The 19,249-nt window shown below is 40.9% G+C and overlaps 1 protein-coding gene across 1 annotated transcript in view; it reads right to left on the reverse strand.

Moving 5' to 3' along the window:
* Positions 1-19,249, reverse strand: part of COL19A1 (collagen type XIX alpha 1 chain) — a 248,436-nt gene that overhangs the window by 26,550 nt on the left and 202,637 nt on the right. Inside the window, exons 27-38 of the mRNA XM_048496321.1 lie at positions 17,861-17,896; positions 16,432-16,485; positions 16,289-16,342; positions 15,000-15,041; positions 13,146-13,199; positions 11,386-11,439; positions 8,811-8,864; positions 8,218-8,271; positions 4,015-4,059; positions 3,219-3,269; positions 3,103-3,138; positions 415-441 (exon numbers count right to left, since the gene is read on the reverse strand). Coding sequence (XP_048352278.1) covers positions 415-441; positions 3,103-3,138; positions 3,219-3,269; positions 4,015-4,059; positions 8,218-8,271; positions 8,811-8,864; positions 11,386-11,439; positions 13,146-13,199; positions 15,000-15,041; positions 16,289-16,342; positions 16,432-16,485; positions 17,861-17,896 — 561 coding nt within the window. The remainder of the gene's footprint in view (positions 1-414; positions 442-3,102; positions 3,139-3,218; positions 3,270-4,014; positions 4,060-8,217; positions 8,272-8,810; positions 8,865-11,385; positions 11,440-13,145; positions 13,200-14,999; positions 15,042-16,288; positions 16,343-16,431; positions 16,486-17,860; positions 17,897-19,249) is intronic.

The following is a 19,249-nucleotide window of genomic DNA, read 5'->3' on the forward strand; positions in this document are numbered from 1 at the left end:
AAAACACATCATTAAAATAATTTAAACCAAAAGACCATAAAACACAAAACCATAAAAACACAGGGCAGGAAGGAGGGATTTCCCCTCTGTCTTGAGTGTTTACCATCTTTTTATTATAATCAGGGATTTTTTTTTGAGGGGAGCAATTTTTGAGCCAGTATCTTATCCCAAAGTAAGTTAAGCTTTAGGCAAGAGTTCACCAAATGTAGTACCATTGCTCCTCAAAAAATAAGCAACTTTAAGTTTTACTGTGCCAGTGGGAAAGAGTACTATACACTTTTTTCCCCCCTCTGCATTAAGAAATTAATCTCTGAAATGGGGGAGTTTGGCAAATGTTTGGCAAAGTCTCACTTTTTCAAAGAACCAATTTTTTGAGATACATTTTAATATGCTTCATTTTAATAAGCTACATACCACTGCTCCAGTGTCACCTTTGGGGCCCTGGAACAAAGAGATTTTACAAAATATATAAGAGAAAATCAGAAAGCCATCATCTGCAATAGTCAATGCAAACAGACAGAAAGACCATCAATGTTCAAATGTCATACTAAAACCCCATTCTGTATTGCTGCACAACCCTCAGTGATATTTCAGATTATTTTTCTAGTACATAGTGCCAATGAAATCATAAGGAGAAATAAGTCATAAAGAGCAATAAATTCAGTAGAGTATTGTCAAAAGAACTCCATAACAAGTCATAAAAGCTTCATAAAGAGAGAGCCCAGGGCACCAAGGAAGCTAGGTAAGTAGACTATATGACAGTTTCATATGTTCACATTTTTCAAGTTGTATAACTTATGAAAGCCTTTACAATGCCACAATTCATATATATCATATATATCATTTTGAAGTAAAAGTGTAAGATGTTGTTACTATAATGAGATAGCGAGCAGGTATAAAATAACTGGTGCTTCTTCTAGAACTTACATCAATCAATCGATCGATCAATCAATCAATCGATCGATCGATCGAGGAGCCATATAATACAAAATAAATATGTAGAGAAACAATACAAAATAATGTTTTGTGACAATCGATAACCTAATGTTCAATAAAACCTTCCTTTTTATTTGTTTATTTACACTTATTTCATATTTAGCATCATAAATAGTGACCAACTGACATTCCAGAATTGGAAATGATGGGAAGTCTAGAAGGTTCTAAATGCTGAGAATTCAGCTGTCCCCTAATGCTGGGTATATCTTTTTCTTTGCAACATCTTTTCAAGAAGAGCATATTCGAATTCTTTTTAAGTATTATACTTTTATAAATGTTATCATTCTAGGGATCACACCCTTGTTTTGGAAAAGTAAGCCAAGATATGGCCAAACCAGGTAACACTTTTAGCCCCTCTCATTTTCCTGTTCTGGCTGTTTTCGATCAGGAATATGCCTCAGGAGAAGTTGGAAGCACCTTCTCCCCACATACAATGGCCCTGATCAGAATTGAGCCCCCACAGAACTTGTGAACTTAGTTCCTGAAATTGCCCTGTGGAGGAGGCGGCATAACCTAATTTGGCTCATAGACCTTAACTTCAACAGTGTGGAGTTAGTACTAGTTTGTAACACATGTGGATTATATTTTTATCTATGTGTATTTTTATGTGCATGTATTTATTAAAATATTCATATACTGCTGTGCTTTAATTAGTATTTTTAGGATCATCAGCCCTGGGAAGCATGCATGACTTTTGAAACAGTCAGTGTTTTTGCATTTTATTTTAATTTTATTGAACTTGAAATCCCAATTCCCAGCCAAACAGCTTGGCGCAGAGCGGCTAAACGAGTATTTTTTAATGTCATACCTGGTATTGTTGCCTCTTTGTATAACTTTGTAACTTCATGCATCTTACACTGTTCCTGGTGCATTATTCTAAATTTTGTAGTCTGCTTTGAGTCTCAGCAAGAAAGGAGAGCTGTAACTAGTGGATACATATCGAAATACAAAACTAGAGACAGCAGTCCTACAGTCAAGGAGCTGCAGAGGAGAGTTAATTTCTCTATATCAGATTCCTGAGGCTAGTTTTGTGAATCTGAGCTCCAATCAAGAAGGCAGACCATATTCACTGTTATACATGTGCACCTGACTATGTGTGTGTGGGTGTGCTAAGTGTTGTCAAGTCACCTTCAACTCATGGTGACCTTAAGAATCAATGTCCTCCAAAATGTCCTATCATTAACAGCCTTGCTCAGGTCTTCCAATCTGAGGAGTGCGGCTTCCTTTAGAAAGTCAGTCCATCTCATGTTGGGTACTCCTGGTTTTCTGCTGCTGTGGAGAAATAGTCCATTTCAGCAAAACCACAACCTGGATTGAGGGGCTCTTTAAGATAAAATTTGCCTTGCAATGTTCCCTCACCCTCTGTAGCTGTGAGAAGCCTGTTCATTATTTAGGGTCAGGATAATTGCAGTGGTTACAGCAGGATAATTGCAGTGGTTACATGCCATTGTTACTTGATGTCTTACCACCTGGCAATTGTTAAGTAATAATCTCCTAGTCTGTGTTTAATGAGCAGAATGATGTTATTGGCTGTGTTTATCACCTGTCTGTACCTTGGTTTTAGAACTACTGTTCAAGTTTGCAAAAAAGACTATTATTGACATTCCCGATTCTCAGGGAATTCTTTTTTGCCGGTTTGCGCCTTATTTGGAACTAATATTTCTGATTTGCCTGCTGCATGAATGTAGTCTTATCAAATTATTAACCTTTTAATATAATTTTTATTTTAGTTCTGATAACCTTTGTTTGGGCTGTAACCCCATATTTTTAGCATTATTTTGCTGTTATTGAAATAGATGTGGTTAAGGGTTGCCTCTTAGTAAATTAAAAAAGGATTTTCCTTTTATAAGAAATCTTTTCGTTTTAAAGTGGGGTTTTTTTTGTAAACTGAGTTGGATCTATGTATGGCCAGACACCCTGTCTTGCTCTACAGCTGCCTTCAACCTTGCCTAGCATTATTGTCTTTTCCAGCAACTCTTGTTTTCCTATTATGAGACCAAAGTCACATAATAACTTTAGTTATACAAAAAGAGTTCAAGCATGGTCACTTTTTGAAATTAAATTTAATTCATATTCATATCAATACCACACAATATTGTGACTTACAGGAGCTCCAGGTGGACCAGCAACATTGGTGCTTCCCTGCAATGGGGAAAATACGGCATATGAATTTATGTAAAGCAGTCATTACCATAGACTTTTGATTACAGGTGGTTAAATACCTGCAGTTTGTAGAGGCTACTCATGCCATTTCTTTCATTATATGGCACACCCTGAAAAGAGGGAAGAAAAATTGTTGAAACCTTAGAAGGACAAAGTCATCTCAGTGTACCTTGAGCAGGAGCAGCTGCTGAACTGTTTGCAGCTGCCCAACAGGTAGAACGATACAGTTTTGTTTCCTTCTATCTTGCAACTGCTTTTACACCTGTGTAGAACATAAAATCAGTTCTCCTCCAGGGTCATGGATGGTTGAGTTATGTAATTAAATACATTGGAGGGGGGGACACTGTGATTTCCACAACATTGTGTGAAAATGCAGATATACAAAATAACATTCATAACTCAGACTTAGTTGAATGGTAAGATTTTTTTAAAATGCAGTATTTATTTATAAATAACAGATTGACTGGTTTGCTCACTCTTTACATAATTGGCTATTGAATGGCACATAGCAACAACAGATCACTGGGAATCCCAGTGTGGTTGCATACTTTCCACATATGCAAACAGAACAGTGCAATGAATGAGAATAGACATGAACAAAAATGCTGCTGATTGCACTATGCTGTTTGCATATGCGGAAAGTAAGCAACCAAATTACCTTGAACTGCCTATGAACTGCCGAACTGTTCAATGAAAAACTAGCTCTCATATTATGAGCTGCAAACAATATGTGAGCTGAACGGGTTAAGTACGGGGGCATCTGTAAGGAAGTCAATTCTACTGAAACCAGTGGAACATTTATAGATAAACCTTTTCTGGTGTCTACTCATCAACAGAATCACATACTTCACTTACTGTTGGTCCAGGGGGTCCAGGTTTTCCAGGAGCGCCTTCAGATCCCTGCACCACAAAAATAATCACATGTTGCGAATACCTATTTTGTGCAACACTATGTGATCATGGTGATTATAAAAACTCAGGGCCCTAGAGATGGAAGGGTGCATCAGCTTTATAGGATGTTACATTAGGTGCAATTTTACAGGTAAATCCAATTCAGGGGGCAAATAGCTGCACCATGGTGGAGCTGACTGAGCCATGGAATATTTGCACTGCTTCCAAACCAGTAAGCCAAAAGCAACACTCCCCCTTCCTCCACCAACATAGCCTATGCAGTACAATGGGCTGTGCCACTGTTTTTTCCAGTGTAAGTTCATACTGGTAAATGGGGGTGTTCCTGGGCTGAAAGGGTTCAGGAAGCTGACTAATGCCAGCCTCACCCCTGGGAATGTCTCCTTTAGTGCCAGGGTAGTCTCTTGCATCAGAGGGGTCCTGCCGTCAAGGTTGCACAGGCACTCAAGTGTCATGCTGCCACATGGCTCCGCAGTACTAGTGTAAGTGCCCCAGTGCTGGTGTAAATGCCCCTTTAGCTGGTGCAAGTGGCATTTAGGCCAGCACTGAGATCATGCTGCATCCTGAGCTCTTTTGCCCCCAGCTTTGGATTGTGCTATTAACCTGTTTGCTAGCATTAGATCAAAACAGGCAAAATGAAATGGCACCTACTTTTAATATAATATTTTAAAAGAGCGTTAAGATTGCCCTAACATCAACATATTGCTTTAGTTTAGTATAGAATGTTCAAGGCACTACATATACATTACCGTATTACTGACATATTTTGGGCAGATACGTCTGAGGGTCACTAGACCATACACTGAGGGATTCATGGTTAGATTTCTCCAGCATTTTAAAAAGTAATTTGTAGCTGTGTGTGGTCCCAATTTTAGTTGAAATGTACAGGGAGGGGAGGGGAGGCATCACATATTGTAACTGACCTGCTCCCCCAGAGCTGTTATTAGTCCTGGATGGAATACAGATGGATACTGCACACAGAAGCAATTTACTTTGCAAAAACCCTGGGAGTTCATGGATCTTCTAGAGCAGTGATGGCGAACCTTTTAGAAACCGAGTACCAGGGGTGGATGAAGGGGAAACTGCACTTGGGGCACGTCTGCGCCCTGTGCCCCTTTCATGCCCCCACCGTGCCCTGGAATGCCCCCGGAATGTTCCGAAACACCCCCACCTGCCCCCAAAACACCCTTTCAACACCCCTGTAGGGATACGTGCCCAGTATGTCATGCACCCCTTTCCCCCTTGGCGCTATGCCACTACCAAGTGCCAAACTGGGGCGACAGCTCGCGTGCCCACAAAGAGGGCTTGGGGTGCCACCTCTGGCACCCGTGACATAGGTTCACTACCACTGTTCTAGAGTCTTCATCTAGTCTGACCTTGCAGAAGAGCGGCTTGAGAAGACCATCAAGTGAGTACCCAACACTGGCAGCATTTGAATGGGGGTCTTTTCATTTGTAGCTGACTATCCTAAACACTGTGCCAATCATACAGCTGCCATGTATTCTTCTTTGTTCTGACTGTTGCTGCTTATTCTTCTTTGTTTTGATGCAGCATAAATACCATTTCTTCTGTTTGTTGGGTAATTTGTATGAAAATGACTGTAAATGCTGCTTGTCACAAATTTTAGTAAGTCCACAGTCTCTGAATAAACAAGGTATCACAGTTCGCAAGCAGCAGATAAAGCCATACAGTTAAAATAATTAACTTCCTCCCACTGTTTTACTTGTGGGAGTTTTCTGACTTTAAATGATTAAACCACACATTCCATTTTTTGGGAGGCTGGGAGATCCCTGAACCCAGCCTGCTTTCCCTGCTGCCACACAGCAGTGGGGGGGGGGGGGGAGAAATTTTTAAGGCTCACAGGAGCCCAGTTTAGCTCTAACGTGTGGCATAAGAAGAGAAATGGCTCTTGTCTTCCTTTCCATGGCATTTTATAGAGCCTAAACAGCCCCACCAGGGAGTTATTTGGATAACTTTGGAACTGCATGTGGATTATTCCAATAGCTTTGTAGCTCCAAATGCACAAAACCCCCTTCCTATTAGGGATGTTTTGGCTTGGGAGAATACTGTGAAGGGGAAGGCGGGAACCTCTTCTTTTCTTAGAACTGGGGTCCTATGGAATTAAAAAACACTTCTCCCTGCAACTGCTGTGTAACCAGTGGTGGGATTCAAATAATTTAACAACTAGTTGTTTACAAGCACCATTTTAACAACCGGTTCTGCCGAAGTGGTGCAAACCTGCTGAATCCCACCACTGGGTGTAACTGCAGGGAAAGCATGTTGGGTCCAGGGAATTCCAACCCAAATTAGCCAAAAAAAGAGGTGTAGTTTATCTCTAAAAGGCAGTGTTCCCAATGACAGCTCTCAGTATTTACGTTGTAAGGTTTTATCAGACACAGTTTTGCAGTGGGACAAAGAAGGTGGTGGCCAATGGCTTATCATAGAAAATAATAAGAATGGCTAAGACTAGAAAACTGCTGAAGATTGTGAAACACATTTGTTCTTGAAACATTCTATGGCTGAACATTTTAATTCTTTTCAAAAAGCTATACACTATCAATTCATACTGACAAACATATCCTTGAAATATATCATACATAAATAAAAGATTCAATTTTTTTCTCAAAAACAAGTTGGGATAATAAAGATGAATGTACGACCTAGAAAGACTGTTGTGGTTGAATATGTATGTTGCCTTGGTCTCTTACACCTAACAATAAATTTCAGAACCATGGACAGGTTGAAAATACCTTGGTGTGGGGCTTCCTCCTATTGTATTAACATTGAAACCTTCAGAATACTTGGAAGTTAACATTACTGTGAGCATGTCTGCTCTCCAGCACACTTAAATTATTGTATCAGTAACAGTATATCCAAGTTTGACTTTTTAAATATGACCCAAATATTGCACTTGATTGTGTTTAAACAAATAATCTTTAAAGCAATAATCTCCCTGCAAGCAAATGGAAACCAGAAGTAATAGATAAAAATTGGTGTCTGGTTTCTCTCAGGACCACTCAATAGATAGAAACTATGTCATTCGTGTTGATGTAAAGCAAAGATGGGAAAAGTAAGGCTAAACTGAGTCTGTACAGCCTAGGAGTACAGAATACTTATGAGTTCAGTATGACACGGGTAACTTCAGTCACAATGGTGGCATGAGAGATTATGGAGTCTCTCTTCATTATGTACCCTTTGGTTTTGGTTTGGATAGGTCTGCCATTACTGGATACGAGACCATTATAATATCCAAAGAGTTTCTTAGATACTGATGTGAACAATCTGAGTCTCATAAACTATATGCAGTCAACCAGCTATATGCTGCAGTCCAAGACACGCAGCAAAAACAGGAGGTTTGTCTAGGGACTCAGCGGTTGATAGGCATGGCTGGTAAACGGAATCTGGGCTAACAGATTACAGAATATACAAATCTACAGCAAAACATGATTGGTTAGATCCTGTGAACTGCCAACTAAAGATTCTGATGGTTCAGGTTCTTCCGCATGTTCTCCTTCCAATAGAACCTTTTCCAAGCTCAGGAATGTCCATTTCCAGAGCTGAGGGACCTGTATGGACATGGGTTTGGCTGCTGTTGTGGGGTGGGGAGGGGGGTGGGTGGGTTTGAGAACAAAAATGTTCTTTCTACCTCTTGCAGAGCTCTGATTACCAGAGAGGAAGAAATGGGCAAATTCACCCCTTTACCAATCCTACTTCAACCACCTGACTGGGATTGCAATTAGTTCACATAAGTCCCTCAACCCTTGGAATACATTTTCCTGGGGTCCTGTGATACTTGGGTCTACAGATCTAACCCAATGAATCTCAGTGACTCATGCCCACTTTCAACTTATACGTTCATAAAACCCATCCAGCAAACCAACAGACAAACAAATCTGAGACCTTAACTGCACGAAACAGACCCCCCCTCCCTCCCTGCTTTCTTTTAGTATTTCGTAGCATTTGTGCATTCCCAAGGTTTCCCTGGTTTTTCTTGACTCTTTCCCAAACCTGCTTTGGTGCCATTGCCAGGGGGACAGAGGAAGGGAAACCACACTGAAGCCCCACTGCCATTGCACTGTATCATCAGTTAAAGCAGCAGTGGACAAATTAGTTTGATGTTTAACTATTCTATATTAAAAAATATAATACCTTTTCTCCTTTTGTTCCTGGTGGACCTGGATGTCCAGGTCTTCCTATTGCCCCCTGAAAAACATAATGTTGAGTCACATTAGAAAAATTTAAAATTCTGTTTAATTCTGATTTTAAACGTTGGCCATTTAAACCTTATTACATTTCTAATCCAAGCTTATGCCTACCTTCTAGATTGTTTCCTCATCGTTTAAAGAAGTTTAGCAACACATTAAAGAATATAACAAAACAAATACATGACTGAAACAATAAGCATATCAACATCTGCAATCAGGTGATACATCCGAGGTCTATCTGTGGTTCATAGTCCAGCAGATGACATGCATGGAAGCCTGTTTCTTCACACATGTCAGGATTTCAATTTACAACTTCAAATTGGTGTAGATCTCGAAAGCTTCAGCATATCCCTGCTTATGAGTCTAAGGATAATGGCATAAGAAGCATTCCACCAAGCCCTTAATGGTGCACAACACTGAACTGTTTCAGTCAGACCCCTGTTCAAGCCTTATTGACAAGCATAGCAGAGATAAAGTTCTGGGGGAAGTGGCTTGCAATCAGTGGAGTCATCAAGATGGACCACATCGTTTACTTACAGAAGATCCCGGAGGACCTAAAACACCAGGGAGTCCTGGAATCCCTTGAAGACCCTGAAAGAAAAAGAAGGAAAGAACAAAATTATATTCCTGAGAAAAAATTAATACTTCTGAGACTTTTTAAGATGGAATTTACCAGGTTTTCTGCTGGTGCAAGAAGGGGAAAGAGCGCCTTGAACCCGTGAAAAGGATAAAAGAAGAATTATGGACCCCGCATAGAGCAGTGAGGGTGGGAATAAGGTTTTAAAAAACCTTTTCTTTTGCCAGTAGAAAAGCTGGTGGTATATATTACCTGTAATTGTTTATGTGTAATTTGGTATAATATATTAAACCTGTATTGTAGGAAATATAATCTTTTTTATCAGCCCAGTATGTTGTAGTGATTAGTGTTATGAATAGGCATGGGGATACATGCTTCAGCCTCTGCAAATCCAAGCTAAATTCACTGACTGAAATTGGGCATTTTTCAATATCCTTAGTTTAAAATCTCAGATAAGTACCTGATGTAATAAATATGTCTGCATTAAAGGCAGATGATTAATTGAAAAGGTGATGAAATGTAGCAATAGTATACAGCACTACTGACACACATTTCCTTTTAACATGATTTAATCTTTTGGTTTGGTAACTCTGTTGCAGAAGGGCTCTATATAAGCTTTCAGCATGGTTCAGCCCTAAGCACAAAACCACACCATGCATGCGGTTACGTGGTTCTTTTCCAAAGGTATTTTTAAAACCAAGGAAAGCACAGGGTCAGCAGCATGGTGGGAGAGAGTCTTTCTCTCCTGTGCTATTTCCTGGTGAGAATAGTCACTTCAAGCTGCTTTTGCGCTTGTATTTTTATCCAGTAGAAATAGTAGGAAAAGAGAATCAAATAATTATGCAGAATGTGTTGTTCTACCCTAAGTTATACTCATGTTCTTCTTCCTGTTATTTTGATGATTTTTAGGTCATACAAAAAATAAACGTGACATGATGTACTGAAATTGCGTATGGATTAATTGTCCTTTCCCCTATTTCTGCAATGTGTGATTATTCATACACATTTCTTTATGATACCTAACCCCTATCCAAGTAGGACATTATTTGTTAGCGTCTTGAATTTTTAAAGGAAAAAAGTAATAAAGAATAGATTTCCTTTACTATACATAACGAACTAGTGCTCACAGTCACTCATGCATCATAAATCCATTTTATGTTTTGCAAAGTCACTTTCCTATCTATCCACTAGAAAGATTAATTTGTTAGTACACATTTAAATAGCTACAGATTGAGCTTCATAACAGAGATTAATAACTAAGATTGCTGACTACAACTCTCATTAGTCTTGTTGCCGAGTTTCAGAACTCAATTTGGAAAGAATACATTCAAAACTAAAAAAAACCAAAACCCTCTGAATTTTTCTTGTGCTTGTAAATAAGCCCAGAATCATTCTGATCTGATCTGCCATTTCCTGTTGGTAAGGTTTTTAGGTTTAATGAAGGCCATCAGGCTAAATGGTCTCTCCAGTTGCATACATTCCATTGGACTTTCAGCTGTGACAGGAAGAGAGTTAAGGGGGAAGCTGTTCTTTAGCACTTCTGTCAACCTCATGCCCCAGTCATTATGTGTGCACCATCAAGTCATAGCTGACATGGTGACCCCATAGGATTTTCAAGGCATGAGTGATTCAGAGATGGTTTGCCATTGCCTGCCTATGCTTGGGCTGACAGAGCTCTGAGAAAACTATGACTGGCCCATGGTCACCCAGCAGGCTTCATGTTGAGGAGTGGGAAATTGAACTCGGCTCTTTGGATTAAAGTCTGCCATTCTTTACCAGGAAATTTGTAAAGCATTCCTGGGGAGAAAGCCTCAGCAGTCTTCCCTCTTCCTCCTTTAAGGATAACCCTCTTCTAAAAAGTACCTATCAGTTATACAGTGAAAACTAAGACACACTGGAATGATGTACAATCCCACTTAGATGTTCTTGAAACATTTCTTTCAGTCAGACTAATGGAATCTCTGTCTGCAGTGCACTCTCCTGGAAAGAACAGTAATTTACCCATTTACAGTATGCAAACTTTGGCCCTTTCCACAGAGCAAATGTATAGTGGGTTGCAGGCATGTGTGTGCAATCTTTTCTGAATTCCTACTTAAAATGATCCCCCAAGAAACATTCCTGTACATTAAAAGATTATTGCAGTTTTGGAAAAGCACTACTTAATTTTTTAGTCAAAGTGGAAAACAGCAAACAAATGCCCTATGAAAATAACCCTTTAAAATTATGCATAGTGATAAATTGGAAGGTTCCTCACTAAACTTCTAGTCCAGTCTGTTGCACTGTCCTCTAATTCTTCATCCCTAAAGATATTCAGTAAGTACCAAAGATATTTGGTAAATACCAAAACAAATAATGGGGATGGTTCTCAACTGCCCTAGTCTATTTTTTCAAAGGTCTATAATAATTGCAGTTGGATGTCGTAGATATTTTGTAGACTTGGAGAATGTACAGAATTAATTTCCCCCTCTAATTGTCTCATCATTCATATCTGAATAACTGGAACAGAAAAATAATTACGATAGAAGTCATATTTACCTCATCACCCTTTTCTCCAGGAAGCCCAGAAAATCCACGTTCACCTTTGCTTCCCTAAGATGGAACAAAGCAGCACCGGGATTGTTGGTGCATTCTGTGGGCTCGCAGAGCAAACTGCTGGCTTATAGAGTGATTTCATTAGACATAATAATTGAGTATGCTAGCATAAACAAAAGAAAAGCACAGTGGGGAAGAAAACAAGACCAAAACACTATATACTAGAGGAAAAACAGTGTTGCTCACTGTAATTGACCTGGGTGGGGAAAGTAGCTAGCCCAGGCCTGTGGCTGGTGGGGAAAGGGAGCACAAGCACAGTCCCATGTGGGATTGTACAGAGGCATGAGGAGGAACAAGGCAGAGATTTTACTGCATAGCCTGGCTGTTTAGTTTTAAAGGCTGTAGCATCAAGTGGTAATTCATTCAAACATTAAGCTACACATCACTACATGTTAAGAGTCAAAGAAATCAAACGATTTACATCTACATGTGAACAAGTTCTTAGATGAGATTTAAAAATACTGTTCTGTTGTCCACTTCTTTCACGTGCAGGAGTTTCCTCTAATAATCAGTCTGCCCGCATTTTTAAAAACTACCTATTACTACAACAAGAGCTGCAATCCATCAGAAAGGACACAAATGCCTATGGGCAGCTGTAGAGAGAGTGGCTATGTTAGCTTAACCATCGCCATTTTGTATGCAGTTTATTAATGTAACCGTTGCTCATGAACTTTGTAACAGTTCAACATCACTACCATGGCCTTGTTGGGCCCTTTGTTGTGAATCCAAGAAATAGTTCTTGAAAATAATTGCCTATCTTTGGCTTCCCACCAGCTTTCCCATCCTGGTACCGAGTAACGGTCAATTGAAGGTCTTGGCCCAGCTGCACAAAGTTTTGCTAACGGTTGGAACTTCAATAAACTTTCAGCCACAACACCTGATAAGAATGAAGATTTACATCACCTGCTTTAGTTAATTAGCACCAAGTTATGATTGGTTCACTAAGATCACCTGATGTGCAATTCCCCCATATCTGCTTTTCCATATTGTAAGAGAGGCACCCTTTTTCCTTGCTTCCCCCTCCCTTTTCACTCCCAATATACGCAATGCTACCTCATGCTGGCTAGAGGCTGTCTATTGAATTATGAGAACTGTTTGATTCTTTTCTTTTTGCCTGCTAAGCAATGGAGAAGTTTTACATTTTGATTTTAGTAGGTTCTGTTATTTTGTCTCTGTTTGCTCTTATTCAGCTAATTGTATGCATAATATGCCATCTGACTATCGTTTGTTGAATGATGCCGAGTTCAATAAACTCTAAGGACTTGTTTTAAAGAAACTGCCTTTTTTCTGAGTCGTGTGAAAATTCAAAATCCAAACCCACGTTTAAGGAGAGTAGGTAACTCATCCTCTACAGCAGCTGATTACCCACAATAATTGCATCAGACCACCATTCTAGTTCAAAGGATTATTTGTAAGGAGGGGTGGATGGGTTGGAAGGTTGTGCAATACCATGTAAAATATGGAAAACTTATTTTCCACTTATTTTATCGGTATTTGAGATCCAGCAGGAAGCTATACTGAGTTCTGTCTCATTTCAACCAGGTATGACTAGAAGGCAATGGATGCCGTAGTCTTGCTATTCTGAGTCTGGTCAATGCTTGGATGAAATTCAATTGTGCAAGCAGCAGTTCCATGCCAGAAGAAGTGTCAAGATATTCATGTCACTATGATAAATATATGAAAGTACCACTTCAAAAACTTACCTTTGGTCCTTCTCTGCCTGGAACACCTGGGGGACCTCTTGGTCCAGGATCACCCTGATAGTTCAGAACAAAGGAGAACAATGAGAAGAAATTTGAGTAAAAGCAGTAAATACAGTAGAGAGCCACAATGGCACTCATACCTTTCTGGCTTCCTGGCTGTCCCTACCAGAGAAGCCTGCTCCTCGAACACCAGTCAGTCCTGGAACCCCAGCCTGGCAATTGCCACAAACATTCTACAACACATAGAAACCAAACATAGCAAACTAATCATTCTACCAAGAAATAACAGCAAAGTAAGGCAGATGAGGTAAAATAGATATGATAAGAGGGCTTCATGTATGAGACAGGAAGGCTTTAGCTGTTTTTGTTTAAAAAATAGACACGTTCCTTAGGTGTGAATAAATGGAATCAGCGTAGGGGAGTCAAAAGCATGCCAGATTCCCCACTCTAGGCTGGCTAGAGGAGCAGCCTCAATGCGTGGCTAATGTGTGGACATCACCATTAAAGGGATGCCTGTTGGTTGATTGGCAGCTGGCCCTTTAACATCCTATTCCCACCAATCTTTTGGGAAGCAGTTTTGCGTATAGGAATAGGAAAGAACAGAGGTGAGCAACAACCACATCCAGGACCTACTGATGGCCTCTCATAGTGCTCCATTCTCCTGGCAATTCTGGTGGAACAGGAAAACTACAGGGCCCGTGTCTGATCTGGTGAGGCCTACAACAGAATGGAGGGGGGAAACAGACCAGTTCTGGTCCTCAAGCAAAAAAGAGAATAGGGGAAAAGGACAGGAGAGAAAATGAGAATGAACATGACCTAACCCCCCTCTCCATCTGAGGCCTGAGTTAGGACACGGGGTGACCCTGGAGGCTCAAGCCCTCCACATTAAAGTAGGAGAAGTACGCACACACATAAGCAGATGTGTATTACACCCTATCTGGTTTTGCCCTAGGTTTAAACTTAATAAAACCACTAAACCAAGCTGGATATTCAGATCTAGGTCTTTAACAGTAACAACACCTAGAATTATGCTGTCAATTTCTCTAACTGTTGTGCTATTTTAGACCAGAATCAAACAAAATCATATGTATATACGGGACAGAACCACATTTGCAATCAGTGTTTTTTGACATTTCCCCCAAAGCTGAAAAGGTATGCTAGGCTGTAAGCTGAAAAGCTCATGCTCATGCTACTGAAAAGGTATGCTAGGCTGTAAGCTGAAAAGCAGCTTGGTTTATCAGCAGCACGAATACCTTCAGTGGAAATGCATGATGAAAGATTACTTGGCTTAAAATATATAAAGATGAATAATAAAGCAGGTCCACACAAATACTGGTTCAACTTACAGAACAATGTGAGAAAGCTTTTCTGTATTTCTGGTTTATGAGTTCAGTGCAAAATAACAATTACAGAGCTGATCCAATCACACACATGGAACTGTGGGTAAGGCTAACTGCCATTTGAATTGCTTCTATTGATGGACCATTGGCAGAAAAATGGGTAGGACCCAGGATATACCCCCAGACACCAGAAGCATGTAATCTACTGTGATCAGGTATGCTCAGAGAATGAATTCAGCCCACTAAGAAGATTTTGTGAAGATTTATACTTAGTAATGTCCATTTATGGAGAGGAAAGACTCCATTTCGGAAGCTTAGTAAGATCAATACTTGGAAGAAAGATCTCTAAAGAAGATTCTGCAGAATAAGGCAATGGAAAACCACCTCTGCGTAACCATTTACCTTGAAACCATTTTCTGGAGTCACCATAAGCTGTGATTTAATAGCACTTTACATATACACAGTGTCTATTTATAATAAGCACAAAATAAGTCTTTTCATATAACGTGATTACCTTTAATAAGGCACCCATGTCTCCAAGGAGAGGAAGAGCAACCTGGAATGAAGCAGGAAGTTATAAAGCTGTAATATTATTCAAGAAGGTTAGGCATTCATTGTTTAATATAATAATATAATATAGTTACAATAAGCATACATGCATTGTTTTGAAGTGACCAAGATCTTTCTGGTGTTTTCACAGGGAGAGCGGAAATGTCCAATGGGTCCTCTACATCTGGATAAATAAACATCTGGCTGATAAGCATCTAAACATGCCATTTACTGCTATCCCATTCAAGTAACTGAGGATCAGCTATCCAGTCAGGGATTGTTCCAAGTTGCCTCTAAAAGATTCCAATTTTACCTTTGGCTAATTATATCAGTACATCTTATCTTCACTGACCAACCCTTGTCCAGATATGCAAATAGAGACTTTTTATCCAGATGTAGAGGACCCATTGGACATTTCCGCTCTCCCTGTGGAAACGAGGCTCCAGGAGGCATGCGGTGTTCTTTCCTCTCTTAACTTCTGTGTCCCTAGTCTGCCTCCTGATCCATCCAAGGGCCAAATCCATAAAAACCTTAATAACCACTATGGCAGAATGGTAACTATCACCATCAGACTGTTAGCTGTCATAATGCTTTGGTATAAACCTTCTCTATAGAAGTAGCAAATCACAATATTATATGGCAACAAATCAGGTAACATGGCCAGTGGGTGGCATGGGTAGGTGGAGGGTGGAAGATCCTAGGGTTCAATAGAAATTAGAATTCATGTGGCATTTAGAGGCAAAAAAAAGTAACAAAAATAGCAAAAGGTAAGTAGTAAGAAACAAGCTTCCTGTTCATTAATTTAGATATTTATAGCCCCTTTTCTCCCCAATAGACACACAAAGCAGCTTACAAAATTCTTCCTCTTCCATTTTATCATTGCAGCAGCCCTTTGAGCTAGTTATATGGAATGGTGCCAGCACTTAACCAGATAGAACACAAGACTCAATTGGAATTACAGTTCTTTATTTATATAATATTTTAAAATGGCAATAATGGGAAATGAAATTAAGGCTGTCTGGAAGATGCCATAGTCAAGACACCTGCAGATTATTAAATTCAGTGAGACTACACTAGTATAAGCATTTGTGGACTAAAATCCTAATTGATGGGGATTAGAGTCATATTTAAATAAGGGTTTGTTTGTTTTTGCATTCAACATTTAAAATTTCAGATGTCACTGTCCTATTGTAAATTGATCATCTGCAGAATCCACTCCTAATTACCAACAGAGGCCTTGGTCAGTATACATACTGGATCACCTGGAGGGCCCGGAAGTCCTGGCTTTCCATCACGTCCTGGAATACCCTGTTAAAAAATTGTACTGCATTTTATATTCTTATCTTCTATAGGGGAGAAAATCTTAGCATTATAGAATTTACAAAGCTAGTACTTACATCAATACCTGGGGCTCCCGGAGTTCCTGGTAATCCAGGAGGTCCTCTTGGGCCCTAAGGAAGAAGCAAGTTGAGCATCAAAAAACAGTTATATAATCTTACCATATATAATTGGCTAGGGGTTGGAACATACGATGGCGAACCCTTAGCCAATTGCTATGCAGGATGAATGCCCACCAAAGCCTTGTGCGTCCTGAATGCCCATTGGCCCATGTCCTACCTGATCCCTCCCAAATCTACCTGCCCTGCCACCACCCTCAAGGTCCCCTCACTTCTGCCCTCCCGCAACCCCCAGAAACTAAGCTGGGCTGGCGCTCCTGGTGGGGACCCAGGCTCTTTCTCTGGGCACACAAAAAGCAGGCCCTTCCCTGCACCCCAAACCAAACCCAGGTCCCCTACCCCACCTCATTACCCCTGCACTCCACATGGCCTACTGCTGCTCTGTCACTTGGGGTGGCAACAACTGACCTTTCCCCCAACTTCCGCACACCCAAAACTAAAACTGGCTCCAGCAACTTGCGCTCTCCCACTGGGCCCACAAAAAGCCACCCTAGCCCCTGCCCATCCTTCCCCACACTCCGACACCTGCCACCCCACCACCCCACCTACTCCTGTCCTGGCCTCTGGCCTCCAACCTGATCCTGCCAACCCACCTGTGAGGTCCAAAAACAGCTCCCGCCCAGCCAGCACAAACAGTGAGTTGTGGTGGGAGGGGCGAAGAACTACCAGGGAGGAGGGGGTGGAGAATGGCCACCAAGGGCAAGGACCTAGGACAGTGCCCAAGTGGTGGCTTCCCACCTACTCCCCTGCTGGCTCGGTCCTCTCCACTCTCATGCCCACCCTCTCTCTGCCCCCATGCAGCGAGATGGCTCCAGCCTCCCTATTCCACCCCATGTCACACCTTTTCTCCATTCCCCAAACCCAAGCTTCATCTTCCCATTCTACCCCATCCCAAGCTTTCCCTTTCCATCACCCCAAGTCTCTCCATTCAACACTTCCCCATCCCACCCCTTCCTGTTCTACTATTCCTCACCCGAAACCTCCCCATTCCTCCCTACCCCAGCCTCCTCCATTCCCCCCTCCACCCCAACTCTCCCCTTTTCACCTTCCCCCAAATAGACCCTTTCCACTCTCTCCCATCCCAAACAAACCCATCCCTCCCTCTCAAACTACTCCATGCCCACCTGCCCTCCCCCCCCACCAGTCTTCCACGTTTACCGGACTCCTGCGACCACAAACTCAGGACAAGGTAGGTCCTTCTCGCCAGGAGAAGGGGGGACAGTAACAGTCCTGGTAAACCCCACTGTGAAGGAAAATGCTTGCTCAGCCTCCCTTTGCTACAGCCCATTGCATCTCCCCCCTGCAATGGCTTTTGCTGCTAGTAAATATATAAATGGCATTCATCTAGCTTTTGCTGTATGTATATTACCTGGACCCCTTGTTCCCCATTAGGTCCTTTGATACCCTGTAAATGAGAGGGGGGGGGGAAGGATTTTTCTTGTTATACAATGGTTGAAATACATTAATTCGTTTTGACTACAATGTAAACATTTAGTAGTGGTGGGAATCTGATTCAGAGTAATGTAGTACCAAGAGTCTGCTCTGCAATCTGGTTACAAATTTCAGGCTGCAATACATGCACATTAACTTAGGAGTAATCTCTACTGAATTCAATGGAATTCACTTTAACAAACATAGGATCAATCTGAAAATTAACATCCTGTTGGAAAATGACATCAATATTTTATTCAACAATGACAAATAACTAAATTATCCTAATCTGTCTGATGAGTTTTCCTTCAATTACTCAAAGGAACTGTGGTTTAAAATACAAGGTGATTCTCCAGACCCATACCCAAAACATCCTGGCTTCATAATATAAAACTTCTTCTTGCTAATACCTAGAATCAGGATTGCTAGTGCCCAGTGCCATGGGAATTAGATTTTCTGTGCCAAGTTGCATCCCCTGATCAGCAATTTCATTTGAATTTATCCCTGTCAGTAACATATTTTGGTTTACAATCCAGCAAAATTAAACAAGAATAATGGACCTGACCAGATACTACCCAAAATACTATGGTGGGGATCATGGAATCTGCACATTTAAAAGCAACATGGCATAGGGACAGGAATTGGGTGCTATTTTAAAAAACTACCTGTATGTGGCAGTGGAGCCCTGTTAATAGAACAGCTGATGGTAAGCCTGTTATCATGGGCTGGTCATTTCTTGGTAAGTTTTGGACTTACAGTGACAATCCCGCCTCCGCCCCCTCCGTGAGACCCACTGAGATAAGCTTTTACGTTGTAACCCACCCTGAGACCTTTGGCTATAGAGCAGGCTACAAATACAAACCAAACCAAAAAAAGATTAATTTTGCAATCTGAAGAAATAAAGTGAAACATTTTGAGCAGATTTCAGTTTGCAGAATATGTACATAATTCATGGCATTATGACACGATTCATGAGCATCATTGTCAAAACATGAAACCTTATTTACTGAGGACATCTGAGCAGTGGAAGAAAGTCTGGCAGTGGAACACTGACTGCCCTTCTCCACTACTTGGGCAAAAAAAAATTGATCACAATCCCTGTTTACAATATGAAAGCCACAGGCCATGTTGAAGGTTAGTGGCTGGGTGGGCGAGGGAGAGCGAAACGGAATATAAAATAATCCTCTGAAGAAGTTGTCTTACATAAAGTGTGTAGGAGGGAGAAGATTCTTCAGCTGTCATGTACTGGTCACAAGACTCTATCATGCACAGCTGTACTCCTGTCCCAGTTGAATAAATACTGCAAGGATATATGATAGATTTTTGA

Source organism: Sphaerodactylus townsendi, linkage group LG01, assembly GCF_021028975.2.
Source record: "Sphaerodactylus townsendi isolate TG3544 linkage group LG01, MPM_Stown_v2.3, whole genome shotgun sequence".
NCBI lineage: Eukaryota > Metazoa > Chordata > Lepidosauria > Squamata > Sphaerodactylidae > Sphaerodactylus > Sphaerodactylus townsendi.